At 66.0% G+C, this 15,113-nt stretch overlaps 1 protein-coding gene across 1 annotated transcript; it reads right to left on the bottom strand.

Moving 5' to 3' along the window:
• Positions 1-2,660: 2,660 nt before the first annotated feature.
• Positions 2,661-14,756, bottom strand: CTTN (cortactin). The gene is made up of 16 exons (XM_056131821.1): positions 14,677-14,756; positions 13,430-13,516; positions 13,259-13,332; positions 12,893-13,022; positions 12,098-12,208; positions 11,798-11,852; positions 11,120-11,230; positions 8,790-8,900; positions 7,629-7,739; positions 7,079-7,134; positions 6,106-6,175; positions 5,701-5,849; positions 4,779-4,868; positions 4,121-4,265; positions 3,451-3,522; positions 2,661-3,342 (listed from the first exon to the last, which is right to left on the bottom strand). The coding sequence occupies exons 2-16, from the start codon at positions 13,514-13,516 to the stop codon at positions 3,206-3,208; spliced, it is 1,509 nt and encodes a 502-aa protein (XP_055987796.1). The 5' UTR covers positions 14,677-14,756; the 3' UTR covers positions 2,661-3,205.
• Positions 14,757-15,113: the final 357 nt, after the last annotated feature.

Here is a 15,113-nt window from a genome sequence, read left to right as displayed (position 1 = left end):
ACTCGGGTCGGCCATGTTGGCCGCTTGTAAGGCGAACGCCCTACCCGCTGTGCTATTGCTCCAGACCCTGAAAGAGCACCCCCCAAGCACACCAGGAGTGTCCCCTGACGGAGAGCCAGGAGCAAAGCCTGAGCACTGCTGGGCATGCACCCCCCGATGATGTGGGTGGGGGAGGGGGGAGAGTGGAGAGAAGGAAGTCAGAGCAGAGCCAGAGTGCGAGAGGGGCTGTCGCTCGGCTGGAGTCATCCGTGTCCCTGGGAACCAGGGGCCAGGGCAGGTCAAGTTTGCCAAGAGCTCCTACGTGGCTTGGGGACTCGCACTCCACCAGCCCTGCCAGGAAACTGCCAAACTGCACAAAGTCCAATTGATCTGCACGGAGCGGAAACTGCTGCCCCCCGCCAGGGCTCCTGAGGAGCTGCGGCCTCGGCCGGATCTTTGCAGGCGAAGGAAACTCAGTCCCGACTCCCCCAGGCCTCTGAATTCATCACCGGGTCTCACAAAAAAGAATTTCTGGAGACAGGCTGGAGAGAACGGACGGAGAACGGCAACCCCAGCTGTGTCCATCCTTGCACACAGTGGCCCGGGTTCCGTCTCCAGCTCCCCACTGGATCTCCTGAGCCCCCTAGTGATCCCTGAGCACAGAGCCACGAGCGCTGCCAGGTGTGGCCTCAAAACAGTAAGAAAGATGCTTCCCTGTTCTCTCTACAAAACGGGGCTGTTAGGGGCCAGAGCAATAGAACAGCGGGGAGGGCGTTTGCCTTGCATGTGGACAACCTGGGTTTGATCCCCAGCATCCCATAGGGTCCCCTCTGAGCACTGCCAGGAGTGATTCCTGAGTGCAGAGCCAGGAGGAACCACTCAGCATCGCTGCGTGAGACCCAAAACCAAAGCAATAAATAAATAAATAAATAAATAAATAAATAAAAAGAGGCTGTTGAGGGCACACACGCAAGATGGTCACTTTGAGGACGAGTCTTCCATCTCCGAGCCTGCGGGCTGGTCCCTGCAAAGCTTCCTGACCTGTCACCGCGTCTCTCTCCGCCCCGCTGCCACAGTGGGCCAGGGCCTGTGAAAAAGTCCCACCACAGGCACTGCACCTAGAGAAGTGAAATGAGCCACGGAGCGACACTCACAGGGAGAGGCCGAGACTGACCAGCAGGAGGGGACAGAGACGGGCCCAACAGGGCAGAACCACCCCAACTCTAATGACAAGGAAGCTTAGAAAGCCTCGGGGGGCGGGGGGGGGTGTGTGTGTGTGTGTGTGTCTACATTCATCAGGGAAGGCCAAGGCCAGAAGCCGCAGAAATGGCAACCCCAGCTGTGTCCATCCGACAGGGCCAAGGACCCCCTGACCACAAAGGCGGCCATGGGAACCGGGGCGCATGGCGAGTGAACCCCGACCCTGCAGTGTAGGAAAGTACCCCGGCCGTGCCCCAACACCCCTCAGCACCCAGCCTCGGTCCCTGTGCCTAGCACTTTCCCTGCACCCACGTGGCCGCACCCTACAGAGTGCCCCTTAGGACAGTGCTCAGCACCACGAACAGCCCCGAGCCGGAGCACCTTCGGCGAGTAGCGCCAAGGGCCAGGCAGGAGCCAAGGCCATGTGGAGCACGAGAGTGGGGCCCCCCGTCACCCCAGGCAGGGGCCACACAGTGCGGCAGACAGGGACAGCCACTCTCTTCTGCCTTCCCAGCTTTCGGGGGGTGGGCACATGGGGGGGCCATCCAGCTCAGGCCCTGCAGAGCCCATCGCTCGGCCCACTCAGGGCCTCGAGCCCCTGGTCACCCATCGGCTCCTGCCACGCGTCCTGGGCCCCAGGTCACGGCATGAGGCATTTGTCTGGGACACTCAGCAGCCAGACACACTCAGGACCAGCTGATGGAGTCGTTTGGGCCAGGCCAGGGAGACGCCGCCCAGGGCTGGAGCGTGCACCGTGAGGGCCTGAGTTTGGTCCCCCACCCCGGTGATGCCCCAGCCCAGAAAGCTGCTGCCTGTGCTGACTGGGCCAGACTCTTCCCCTCTTCAGATGGGTGACACAGGGTGAGGGGGTCAGCCAAGCCACCGGGTCCCAGAGGCGGGAGATGACTGAGGCCCGGGCCCCAGGGATGCCAGGTGTGATGGTCAGGTGTGGAACAGAGTGCACTGTTGCAGGGTCTGTGCTGGGCTCAGCTCTGCCTGGTTCCTGCAAACCAAACCATGGGGCAGGGGCCCTGTTAGCAGCTGCTCCGGCTTCCTTCAGGAGAGAGAAGCTGCTGTCAGCACCGGGCAGGACCTGCTGAGCTGTGACCACAGTCGGGTGCATGGAGCTGTGGCCGGCCCAGTGCTTTCCTGTCCCCGACTCTCGGGGCCCATCCTGCGCCTGCAGCCACAGCCTCCTGTCCCCCCGAGGCTGGCCTGTAACTCTGTCAGCAGCTGCCTGACCAAGGCAGGGCAGGACATGTGAGGGGCAGACGGGGTCAGACTGCACCCCGTGTTCAGCTCCCGCATGAAGGGGAGTGCGTCGGCCTGTGCCAGCGGTGCCAACACCGCGTCCTCTGCCTGCCTCCCCAGACTGCGCGGTGAGGAAGCTGGCGTGTCCCCTGGCAAGTTCGGGCACCAGGACCAGGGCGCCCTCAAGCTGAACAAGACGTACAAACGGTCACATCAGCACAACTGCAGACAACAGTGGATGGAAAAAGAGTTTATTCCGAGTATTTAATTTAAAAAAATCATAGCTATGAGGTGTGCTACGGATATGTAGATACGATCATTGCATATAAAACCCGACCTAACCGTGCTGAGCGGGGCTGCCGGACGCACCACGGGGGGAGGGAGGGGGTGGCACCCGTGGCCCTGGGCTCCGGGGGAACCGTCCCCAGCATCGCGCCACTCCCGGTGGCTTTTCGTCAAGCTGCGCCATCATTTGGCAAAAAGCGCAGAATCCCCCAGGAGGAGGACAGGGTGGCGGCCCGCCCCGAGAAGGCGCCTCCTTCCTGCAGGACCGTCACCGGGGGCTCTGCTGATGCGCCTCCCTCGCGGCCCGGGGGCATCTCTCAAACCCTAGAGCCCCCCTGGGCGACGGTCAGAGGGTTGTCGGGGGTCACCGGCTGCTGTGGCGCTCACGGCCGCATGCACGCACATCTGTCGGCCGGGCTGCACGTCGGGAGTTGAGAGAAAGGAGGAAACGCGGATCGGGCCCCGCCAGCCCCCGGGCCAGGCTCGGTCGCTACTGGCGCAGCTCCACGTAGTTGGCCGGGAAGAGCCCGTAGCGGCCCCGGCACAGGCCCCGCCACCAGCCGTCGTCAATCATCTCGATGTTGGTGATGACGTCGTCGGGGTCGAAGGAGATCTCATCATCGCCCGCTGTGAGGGGACACAGACGCTGATGGCCCGCAGGGGGGAGGGGGGACGGGGGCCAGCACAACACGCCGGGACCCCGGGGGCGTGGAGCAGAGCGTGGGGGGCACTCACCGGCCTGGTAGTCATACAGGGCGATGGCCGTGACCCCCGGGTCATTCTCATACTCGTCGTAGGCGTTTTCCTCTGGAAACGGGAAGGACGCGCTGAGCCTGTCTTACGCCACAGCGGCCGCGAGGCGGAGGAGGCGAGTCCCGGGAGGGGGGGATCCAGACCCACCACCCCAGGCCCAGGCCCTGATCCCTGACCCCAGGCCCTGGCCCCCTGATGCAGTTGGGATAGCTCAGGGGTGACTTCAATCAGGTCAGCAGAGCGCCAGCCAGGCACGTGCGGGGCCTGAGTTCCACTCCTAGGACCACACACACGCACACACGTAATCACACACGTCCATGCACTCAAGCCCACAATCACGCATGTGCACACGCACCCACACCCCCATTCACCTGAGCCTGGAAAGCACCTGTACTCAGTCACCCCATGGGGGGACCAGGAGCAGGTGCTAGCCCGGCCCTTCCCGTAGCCCAGCGGGGGCCCAAGGACGCTCCCCCATCTGCACACGGGGCCTGGCCTCCACCCACGGCACCCCGGCATCCTGACCCTCCTCCACTGGGGCCCCGCGCCCCCAGGTCCAGAGGGCTGAGAAGCAGAAGCCCGCGGGCTCAGGCCACGGGGAGGAGGGTGGCTGGGCGGGTCCTCTCCAGGCCGGGCGGCTAGCAAGCGTTACCTGCGGGGTAGTGGCCGGGGGCCTCGGCGCTCTCGTAGACGGCCTCGGGGGCGTAGGCCAGGGCCTGCTGCCCACCCGCCTCCTGGTAGGCCGCGTCCGCCCCGGTGTACACGGGCTCGGGCGCAGCCTTGAAGGGGATGGCATCCTGCAAGGGGTGGGGACATTCAGGCCCGAGGTCGGAGGGAGGCGCGTCCCACACCCGCCAGCGCCCGTCCACGCCATGAGCCAGCCTGGAACATGTCAGTCCGAGAGTTGGGGACACATGGACGAGCTCCCTGCATCGCCCCACTGTCCATAGAAGGTTCTGGAGCAGCTCTGTTGGGAGATGCTGGCACAACGGGAGAGGTGCGGGGGGGACAGGCGGGGGCCTGGTGGGGCGTCTTCTGACCCTGAGCCCAGTTCAGGGGCCCTCAAGGTCCAGCTGTAGGGTGTGGACATTCGAGCCCCTTTTCGGGTGACGCCAAGCACTTGGCCAGGAGGGGAGCAGACAGGAAGGCCTGAAGGTGGGGCATGGGTCTGGGCACGCTGCCCACTAGAGCCCCCGACCCCAACCCCCAGCAGCCAGGCCGGGAACGGACACAGAGAGAGGCCCCTCGGCACCCGGAGCCCGGGGACACACACGTTGGGCGCAGCACGAGGGAGCCGGGCACACACCCACCTCGTAGATGGGGCTGGCTGGAGGCTGCTCCTGGGCCAGCTGCGGCGTGGGGGACACGGGGGGGCTCTGCTTCTGGGCGCAGGCCTGCTCCTGCGGGCACGGTGGGAGCAGTAAGGGTCTCGAACCCCGCACACACACGGAGGCACCAGCCGCGGCCCCGACGGAGATGCCTCTGGGGCGGGCGGCGGGCAGGGAGGTACGGGGGGCACGTGGGGGAGCAGGGCAGGTGGGGAGCAGAGGGAGGTGTGAGCCCGCAGAGTGGCCAGGCCTCCTGGAAGCCCAGCCAGCCCCGCAGACGCCCTCCCCGCGGGGTGAGGCCCCCGCACTCCGCCAGGCAGCCGGATGCCAGCCAGAGAGGTGAGGAGGAGGCCGGGCAAAGACACACGGGAAAGACACACGGCAGCGCAGGGGCAGAGGTAGCAGCGGTGAGCGTGCACACGTGACTGCATACGTGTGTGTGTACGTGCGTGAGTGCGTGGTGACTGCAGGTGTATGCATGCGTGCACGTGACTGCACATGTGTACATGTGTGTGCGCGCGGTGACTACACGCGTATACGTGTGCGCACATGGTGACTGCATATGTATGCACGTGTGCATGTGTGTGCGTGGCTCATGACGGCATGTGAGCTTGTATGTGCAGTGACGGCAAGCGTGTTGCATGTTGTGTGCACGACACGACTGCACGTATGTGTACGCTTGTACACACGGTGTGTCACGGTACGCACGTACACGCATGTGTGTGCAGTGAGTGCAAAGGTGTGCGCCTCCCGGCCTGTGACACGTGTGCTGTGTGCGCGCACAGGGCGACGGCACATGAGCGTGCGTGTGTGTGTGCGTGTGTGTGTGCGCGCGCCCCTTGGCCTGTGACTACACGCGTGCCGTGTGCGTGCAGTGCGCGCGCCTCCCGGCCCCGGCACTCACGGCCAGCTGCCTGCGGGCCTCCTCCTGCTCCTGCCGCTCCTTCGCCATCCTCTGCGCCCGCTCGGCCTCCGCCTTCCGCCTGTCCTCCTGCTCCTTCTCCTTGGCGAGGTTCTCGAAGTTGGCTCTGATGTTGCTCGTCTTAGTGTTTGCTGCGGAGGAAAGGCGTGTCTGGCCTCCGGCAGGCCAGCGCCATCCCCCGCCGCGGTTGGGGAAACATCACTACTTCGCAGAGGACACGTGACCTGAACGTGCGATGGCTTTTTTGAAACGGAGAGAACGCAACGCTCCCGCGGGAATTTCTAGCAAAGCTGAGGACAGATGAAGCCCGTGATCCTCCCGTGGCTGGGACGTGGGCCCCGTCCTGCTCTGCGGCAGCGCCTGACCAGCCCTGGCAGCCGGACTCACCTGCCTCCACGGGCACCGTCTTCTGGTACGCGGACGACACCTTGGACACGTCCTCGAAGGTGGAGGCCGTCTACGGAGACAGAAGAGGGTCAGCACTGCCCGCCCCGCAGGCCCTGCGCCTACAGCCCCGCCGGAAACACACATCAGGGTGGAAACTGCAAGGATGGGCCAGAGCGACGGCCCAGCGGGGAGGGTGTCTGCCTTGCACACGGCCGGCCAACCCAGTTCGATCCCTGGCATCCAGTATGGTCCTCCCGAGCACCGTCAGGAGTGATTCCCGAGTGCAGAGCCAGGTATAACCTGAGCATGGCCGAGTATGACCCAGAAAACAGGTTAAAAAAATGACCAGCAGTACTGGGCACTCGGCAGTGCCCCAGAGCGGACAGCTAGCAGACGAACCACACACAGGGGCGTCAGACCCAGGACTGACACCTGGGAACGGTGCCCATCAATGCCCAGAACACAGGAGCCGGGCGAGACTCTGCCTCTCTGACCTCTGCTGGGGTGACTCCTGGGGATGGCAGCCTGGTGGGTCCCGTTTGAGATCAGTGCCCTGCCCACTGCACTCGGCGCCCACTGGTGCTCCCCTCGCCCTCCGTCACCCTTGCCCAGCACAGGGTTCCGGCTCCCCGCCGCCTCGGTCGGAGCCGAGCCAGGGGCGGCAGGAAGCTCAGCTGCCCACAGAGGGCCAAGCGCAGGGCAGACGGATGCCGAGTCCATGCGACCCGGCCAGGCCATGCACCCTGGCTCCAGGGAGAGCCGAGGGCCCCGAGGGCAGCAGGGTCTCGGGCCGAGCGCTGTCCTGGCAGTGCCAAGGGGTGTCCCCGGTTCCTCCCAGGGGCAGCAGGACCCGAGTGTGGAGCTGGTTGGCTCTGCCGGGCACTCAGCATTTGAAGGGCACTTGTTCCCGGCACCCGGAGGGTTGGGACAGGGTCAGGGAGGGCCAGCCCCGCCCGCCAGCGCCGACACGCACCTTGTCCATCCGGTCCTTCTGCACTCCGTACTTGCCGCCGAAGCCTCGGGAATAGTCTGCAGGGAGCACAGCGGCCTCAGCCCACGATAAACGGGGCGCCCCACACCCCCCGCACCCCCACGGGCCGCCCCGCGCACTGGCGAGGCCCTGGGCGCCGACAGCCAAGTGCTTTCAAATGAAATTTAAAAATTGTTGAAAAAAGGGGACGAAATATGATCATTGGGGCTCGAGGGAAGTGCCCTGACTGGCCCCCGGCCCCGCCAAGCTCCACCCGCCGGCAGCGGCAGAAATAAAGGTGGGAAGTTCCCGGGACGGACACAGGCCGCGACCACCGTGCGGCGGCCACCACCTGGGCTCGGGGATGTGGGCTGGGACCCCCGCCCTGCCACTGCCGGCCCCACCCTGGGGGCTGCAGGAGTGTGTGGGGAGGGGTCCAGGCCGCAGACGGACACGCAGGGACACACGTGGACACACGTGGGCACACGCGGACACGCACGACAGGCAGCGCGGCTGCTCACGGCCCTGCGCGGGGGACAGGCCAGGCGGGTACCTCTCTGGGACTCATGCAGCTGCGGTTTCTCCTGGTGATCCCAGCCAAGGGCACACTTGTCCTGTCTGTCTGTCTGCACGCCAAACTTCCCGCCAAAGCCCTTCACATAGTCTACGTGCACAACGAGAGGCCACGGCGCGTCAGCGGGCAACAGCGGCTCCTCTCCGGCCTCGAGGCCACATGCCGGGACCGTTCGCTAAGCCCGGGCCGGGGTCGAGAAACAGCCCCACACAGGCAGCTGCCGGCACGGCCAGGCCAGACACGCACCCCGCAGGCAGCTCCCGGGACCCCACACACAGCCCCACAAGCGACTCACGGGACCCCACGCAGAGCCCCTATAAGCGACTCATGGGACCCCACATACAACCCCATAAGTGACTCACAGGACCCCCACACACAGCCCCCACGGCAGCTCCCCGGACCCCCACACAGTCCCCATCAGCAGCTCTCGGGACCCCACACAGCCCCCATAAGCGTCTCACGGGACCCCACATACAACCCCCAGAAGTGACTCTTGGGACCCCACACACAGCCCCCAAAAGCGACTCCCAGGACCCCCCCCAAAGCCCCCATCAGCAGCTCTCGGGACCCCACACACAGCCCCCATAAGCGACTCACGGGACCCCCACACACAGCCCCCATAAGCGTCTCATGGGACCCCCACACACAGCCCCCAAAAGCAACTCCCAGGACCTCCCCAAAGCCCCCACCAGCAGCTCTTGGGACCCCACACACAGCCCCCATAAGCGTCTCACGGGACCCCCACACACAGCCCCCATAAGCGACTCACGGGACCCCACACACAGCCCCCACAAGCGACTCACGGGACCCCACGCAGAGCCCCTATAAGCGACTCATGGGACCCCACATACAACCCCCATAAGTGACTCACAGGACCCCCACACAGCCCCCACGGCAGCTCCCCGGACCCCCACACAGCCCCCATCAGCAGCTCTCGGGACCCCACACACAGCCCCCATAAGCGACTCACGGGACCCCCACACAGAGCCCCCATAAGCGTCTCACGGGACCCCCACACACAGCCCCCATAAGCGACTCACGGGACCCCCACACACAGCTCCCACGGCAGCTCCCGGGAACCCCGGCAGCACTGCGGGATGGGCCGCCCGCTGCCCGCGCCCCACCCGTCGGGGAAAGCACCTTTCTGGGACTCGTGCTTCTCCGTCTTGCCCTGGTACTCGAAGCCGACGGCGCTCTTGTCCACCTTGTCCTTGTCGATGCCGTACTTGCCGCCGAACCCCTTGGAATAGTCTGGAAGCACAGGCAGGCCGCTGACCCTGGGAGCTGCCGCCAGCCGGGGGGCTGGCCCCGAAGGCAGTCGGGGGCCAGCGGCCGCGCAGGGGGCCTGGGGGCGGGTGTCCAGAGGGGAGGGCAGGGAGGACGCTGCTGCTCTGGGGGGTGACGCCTGACAGCTCACGGGGTCCCGACGGGCGGGGGGGCTGGCAGGGAGGGCGCGTGGCTGGTGACCCCGGAGTGAGCCCCAAACACGGGCAAGTGTGGCCCAAAAAGAAGGGAAAAGGAGATGAAGAGCCTTTGCCTGGCTCGCGGCGGACCCAGGTTCGATCCCCCGCCCCCTATGAGGACCCCCGCCCCTGAGCCCCGCTAGGAGTGATTCCTGAACACAAAGCCAGGAGGCAGGCCCAAGCGCGGCTGGGAGTGCCCTCTGGTCACCGCCATAAAATTAAAAGCCAGGGGCTGGAGCCATAGCACAGCTGGGAGGGCGTTAGCTTTGCACGAGCCCAACCCGGGTTCGATTCCCAGCATCCAGTATGGTTCCCCCCACCCGCCAGCACCACCAGGAGAGATTCCTGAGTGCAGAGCCAGGAGTAGCCCCTGGGCATCACCGGTGACCCAGAAAGAAAAACAAACAAACAAGTAAAGTAAAGTAAAGGCCCTCCCGTTGATCGTCGATTTGCTCGAGCGGGCCCAGTAACGTCTCCATTGGAGACTTTGTTGTTACTGTGTCTGGCATATCGAATACTCTCGGTAGCTTGCCGGGCTCTCCGAGAGGGGCGGAGGAATCGAACTCGGGTCGGCCATGTTGGCCGCTTGTAAGGCCAACGCCCTACCCGCTGTGCTATCGCTCCGGCCCAAACAAACAAATAAACAAATAAATACAAAGGGAAAAGGAAAAGCAGGAAGAAAGGCTGCAGAACAGCCAGGGCAGGGCAGGGCGGGGGCAGCCGCCGCGGGCGGGGCTTCCCTGCACTGAAGGAAACGGGTCTCCACAGGCCGACACAGGCCGACGCTGACCCACTGTCCCTGACCCACAGGACTGCTCCTCCCTGCGGTGCCAGAGGCGTGAGGGGGACGGCAGGCTGGGCAGGGGCAGCTGTCCCAGCAGTGGGCGCAGGGAGCGGGGCTCAGAGCAGCCGGGGGCAGAGAAACACTAGCCCCCACCCCCGCAGGCCGGCCGCCAATCCTCAGGACGTGGCCAACGTGGCCAAGCCACAACACGAAGAATGCTGCCATCTGGGGGTTCGGGGGCAGAGGCCCCGCACCCAGCAATGCTCAGGGCTGACTCTTGGCTCTGTGTTGGGGGCTGACTCCCAGCTCTGTGCTCAAGGCTGACTCCCGGCTCTGTGCTCGGGGCTGACTCCCGGCTCTGTGCTCGGGGCTGACTCCCAGCTCTGTGCTCGGGGCTGACTCCTGGCAGGGGCTGGTGTTGGCTGCATGCTGGCCCACTGTACTGCTGCCCCAGCCCCAAACTAATGCCAGTTTGATTTATGTTTTCTTCGGGAGCCATATCCAGTGGTGCTCAGGGCTCCTTCCTGACGCTACTCAGGGCCACTCCCGATGGGCCACGGGAGAGCACACATGGTGCCCGGGATCGAATCCACGCTGTGCCAGGCAAGCGCATTCCCCGCTGGCCTGTGGCCCCGGCCCCACCCCCTGCCATCTGTAGCCCTGGGGAACTGGGGCACGGCCAGGATCGGGCCGTGGGGTGAGGGGCCAAGTCCCACCCCCGCCCCAGCACTGCCGAGTGCTCCCAGGAAATGCTCTTAGGGCTGGAGCGATAGCACAGCGGGGAGGGTGCCTGCCTTGCACGCGACCGACCCGGGTTCGATTCCCAGCATCCCACAGGGTCCTCCGAGCACCGCCAGGAGTGATTCCGGAGTGCATGAACCAGGAGTAACTCTTGTGCATCGCTGGGTGTGACCCCCCCAAAAAAAACGCTCTTAATTTTTGCATTCTGTGCGCCTAAATCCCAACTATGAGTGACTCTGCAAATCGCAGCGCCTTAATAAAATAAAATCTACAAATAAGAGACTTGCATGAGCCCAAGCTCATCTCTGGTACCGCCCAGCCCTGCAGAGTACCAGGGGGGTTGGGAGGGGGACACACAGACGGGGGACGGACCCATGCACCACCAGGCGTGGCCCCGAAACGCAGCGAGAGCCACAGGGCAGTGGGCGGCGTGGGGGAAGCCAGGCCCTGCCCGGAGAGGCCCGAGCGCGGCAGGGACCCACCTTTCTGCGACTCGTGCTTCTCAGTGCGGCCCTGGTAGTCGAAGCCCACGGCGCTCTTGTCCACGCGGTCGGCCTGCAGCCCGTACTTGCCGCCGAAGCCGCTGGAGTAGTCTGCGACAGGGTGAGAGAAACGCCATCAGCCCACGCGCACCCCGAAACACAGGTGCGCGGCCACCGGGAGAGATCCCTGAGAGGGCCAGGAGGGTCCCCGGGTGTGGCCCCAAGACCTCAATGAAAGAACGAGTGGACAGGCCAGCCACGAGTGTCAGCACACCAGGGGAATCCCTGTCAGGACCCAGGGACCCCCATCAGGGCCCAGTGACCCCCGTCGGGGCCGGGAACCATCAAGGCCCGGGAACCCCAGTTAGGGCCTGGGAACCCCCGTCTGGATCCAGGAACCCATCAGGGCCCAGAGCGCAGTGGCCCGGTCTCCAGGCTGACCGGCTGCGGGATTCGCGGGCCCGGCGCAGAGACAGGCAGAGACACGCTCTCCTGCCCAAGGCCGCCTGCTCAGGCGGAAGGACCAGACCGGTCAGACGCTGGGCAGCTTGTGCTGAGACGATGCCTCACCCCTGCACACAAGCCTACGCCCACCCTCCGGTCACTCACACCTACAGCCACCCCCTCGGGTCCCCCCTCAGCCCCCCTCGGGCACAGCCCCAGCCCCACCCCGGGCACCTTTCTGGGAGGCGTGCTTCTCCGTCTTGCCCTGGTACTCAAAGCCCACGGCCGACTGGGAAGAGAGAAGAGGAAGATCAGGGCTGTGTCGGGGCCATTGAGAAGGTGGACGGTGATGCCTGCCACCTGCTCTCGAAGGCCCTCCCAGCCCCCGACCGCAGGCTCCGGGGCCCTGGGATGGACACCAGCCAACGGCCCCGCGGCTCTGGAGGGCGAAACGGGGACAGAGGCAGGAGGACATGGCCCAAGCTGGGGTCCCGGCCACGGGAGCCTGCATTGGGGACGCCCCCCATGACTCACCTGGTCCACTCTGTCCACTTGGACCCCAAACTTGCCCCCGAAGCCGCGGACGGAGTCGACCTGCGAGCAGTGCTTGGACAGCTGGGCCTGGTACTCGTGGCCCACAGCCGACTGTGGGCAGAGGGGCAGGTCAGGGGGCCGCCCAGGGCCCCGCGTGGCCGACCTCACGCCCCCTTTCCGGCAGCTGGGGGGCCGCGGGCTGGGGCAGCTGGCAGTCCCGCCCCCGTGGGCACCCCGCCCCGCCCCCCGTGGACTCAGGGTCTCCCACTGTACAGTCTCAGGCTGCCACCCTCGGCGTCCCTGCGGCAGGAGCCCAGAGCCGGGTGACGCCCGCGTCCCCACCGGGCGGGGAGTGGGGCCAACCCCAGGGCAGGGCTGCTCCCGATGACCCGATGACCCAGCGGGCCACTGGGGGCCGGGGCTCGCAGCGAGCACTCTGACACTCAATCCCCAGCATCCTCTGTCCCAGGGCGCAGATCAAATTTCTGGGATGGCTCTGCTCCGTCGCCCCCAGCGTCCTCAACCCTGCCTCCCCACCCCACTGCGTGTCAGGTGCCCCGGCACTCCAGCTCCACCCCACTCAGGGCCAGAGCCACGGTCACGGCCACCACAGCCACACAGCCGGACAGATGCTGTCACGCAGCCCCTCTCCCGAGGGACCCTCGAGTGCTGGCCACACCGGGCTGAGGTCAACAGCTGCTCCCAGGGCCGCACCCACCACACCAAGCCCCTGTCTGCTGCCCAGGGGGCCGCGGTCAGCGCAGGCCCCCCCCCCCCAGGACCCCGGCCACTCGCCTTGTCCATGCGGCCCTGCTCCACGCCGAACTTGCCGCCGTAGCCGTGCGAGGCCTTGGGGCCCGCCTCCAGCTCCTTCTCCTTGAGGCTCTGGTGCTCCTGGAAGACGTTCTCCCGCAGCTGGTGGATGCTGCGGGGGCGAGAGGGGCACAGCCGTGCTGGGCACCCTGCCACGGGCCCCTCGAGGGACACTGCCCGCCCCGCCCACACCCAGAGGCCAAGCACCGCGGGCCGAGTCACGCCTTCCCGCAGCGGCCGGGGATGGCGGGCCCACCCCACCCGCTTGACTTCGGACTCGGAGCCCCACCCCCACCCGAGACGCTCCGAGGCTCACGGGCCGGTGCTCGGCCGTGCCCCCCTCCTTACTTGATGTGCTCCTGGTGCCCGGAGCCCTGCACCGTCTTGGCGCCCCATCTCTGTTCTTTCTCGCTCACGTCATTCTGAGGGGCGAGACCGGAGCAGACACTCGCCCGGGGCCGCGGGGCAGCCGCCCAGCACCCCCGGGGGGAAGGGGAGGGGAGGGGAGGGGGCCCCTACCACAAAGTCGGGGTCCGTCTCCCAGTCATCGGCGTCCCCGTCGTCCTGCGGGATGGCCACGGCGTGGCCCGCCGAAGCCTTCCACATCTGTGAGACACGCCGGGGGCAAGGCCGGAGGTCAAGGCCGGGGGTCAAGGCCGCCAAGGGGCAAGGCCAGGGGTTAAGGCAGGGGGGTCAAGGCCGGGAGTCAAGGCCGGTGGACAAGGCCAAAGGTCAAGGCAGGGGGTCAAGGCTGAGGGCAAGGCCGAGGGCTGGTGCAGCCCGGGCACCCAGAAGCGGGGAGGGGAGGTGGCTGCGGGCCTGTGCGGGAGGGCCGGGGTCCGAGTGCCAACGCCACAGCCAAGCACCAGCAGCTCCCCCACAGGGCAGCCGAGGCAGAGAGCGCCACACCGTGGCCCGCGCGCATGCGCGCGCGCACACACACACACACACACACACACACACACACACACACACACACACGGGAAACCGGACGCGTCCCTCACAGCACCCGCTTGAAAGGAAACTTTTTTTTTTCTTTTTGGATCACACCTAGCGATGCTCAGGGGTTACTCCTGGCGGTGCTGGGGACACTACGGGACGCTGGGAATCGAACCTGTGCCGGCCGTGTGCAAGGCAAACGCCCTCCCTACTATGCGATCGCTCCAGCCCCTTTTCTCTCTTCCCTTTTCCTGAGGGCGCTTGGGGCCACACCTGGCTGTGCTCAGGGATCACTCCGGGCAGTGCCAAGGCCAGGCCGGCTGTCACGAGCTCAGTCCCTCACTCTGTACCTCGGGGGCCCCAACTGGGAGGCTATTGGGCATTTCTCTGACCGAGGGCTGCCCGCTGTCCGGGAGGGTGTGACCAACGCCCGACACTGCCCTCTGCCACAGCTGGGCTGCCTCGGGCCCCCGCGCGTCCTCCCTGACTGGACACACAGGCCGTATCTGCCCACACACCCACACAGCTGGTCCCCAACGTCACCACAGCTCAGGCCTGACTTGTCAAGGCCCCCAAGAAAACCCAGGAAGGAGGGGCCGGAATCACAGCCCGGGAGGTGGCATTTGGCCTGCAACTGAGCCTGCCAGGAGTAACCCTGGAAGTCACCGGTGTAACCCCTGAGTGTCACTGATGTGGTCCCTGAGTGTCACTGGTGTAACCCGAGCATCACTGGTGTGGCCCGAGTGTCACTGGTGGCCCAAAACCTTAAACAGAGGCACAAGAGCGTCCCCCTTCCCTTGCCGTGTTAAAAGACCCCCAGCACCCACCTTCGTCCTGGGCCAAGGCCGCGCGGCGGTTCAGAAGGCAGTCCGGACTCCGGCGTCCCCTGGCATGGGGAGGGCTGGGTCTGTGAAGACAGTGGGGACAGCTCAGCCTCGGCACTGACTCGGCACTCCAAGCCGTCACCAAGTTTCACGGCGGCGGCTCCCAGGCCCCCGCATCCGGCCCTGCGACTTCACAAGGACGCGGCCACCACGGGAGCAGTGCCGCTGGGGTCGAGGCAGCCCTGCCGGACGGTGTGTTCTCGGCTTGGGGGGGGGGCCACAGCTCCTGGCTGTGCTCGGGGTTCAGGGAACCAGGCGGACACCGAGGATCGAACCGGGGCCGTGCAAGGAGAACCTGCTAGACTCGGCTCTGGCTCTCACAGCCCACTTTAAACACGCGACCCGGGGGCTGGAGCGGTAGCACAGTGGGTAGGGCGTTT

Source organism: Sorex fumeus, unplaced genomic scaffold, assembly GCF_029834395.1.
Source record: "Sorex fumeus unplaced genomic scaffold, SorFum_2.1 ptg000093l, whole genome shotgun sequence".
NCBI classification, from domain to species: Eukaryota; Metazoa; Chordata; class Mammalia; order Eulipotyphla; family Soricidae; genus Sorex; species Sorex fumeus.
Note: the sequence above shows the minus strand (reverse complement) of the source record. Positions and strands in the feature narration are given on the sequence as shown.

What these genes read in the sequence shown, in the direction of transcription:
- CTTN (XM_056131821.1), bottom strand. Translation starts at nt 13,516, where the DNA reads ATGTGGAAGGCTTCGGCGGGCCACGCCGTGGCCATCCCGCAGGACGAC. An exon ending in GAAGCACGCCTCCCAGAAAG is followed by an intron (nt 11,231 to 11,797) that starts GTGCCCGGGGTG and finishes ACCCTGTCGCAG; the next exon opens with ACTACTCCAGCGGCTTCGGC. An exon ending in CAGCCAGCCCCATCTACGAG is followed by an intron (nt 4,266 to 4,778) that starts GTGGGTGTGTGC and finishes CACCCCTTGCAG; the next exon opens with GATGCCATCCCCTTCAAGGC.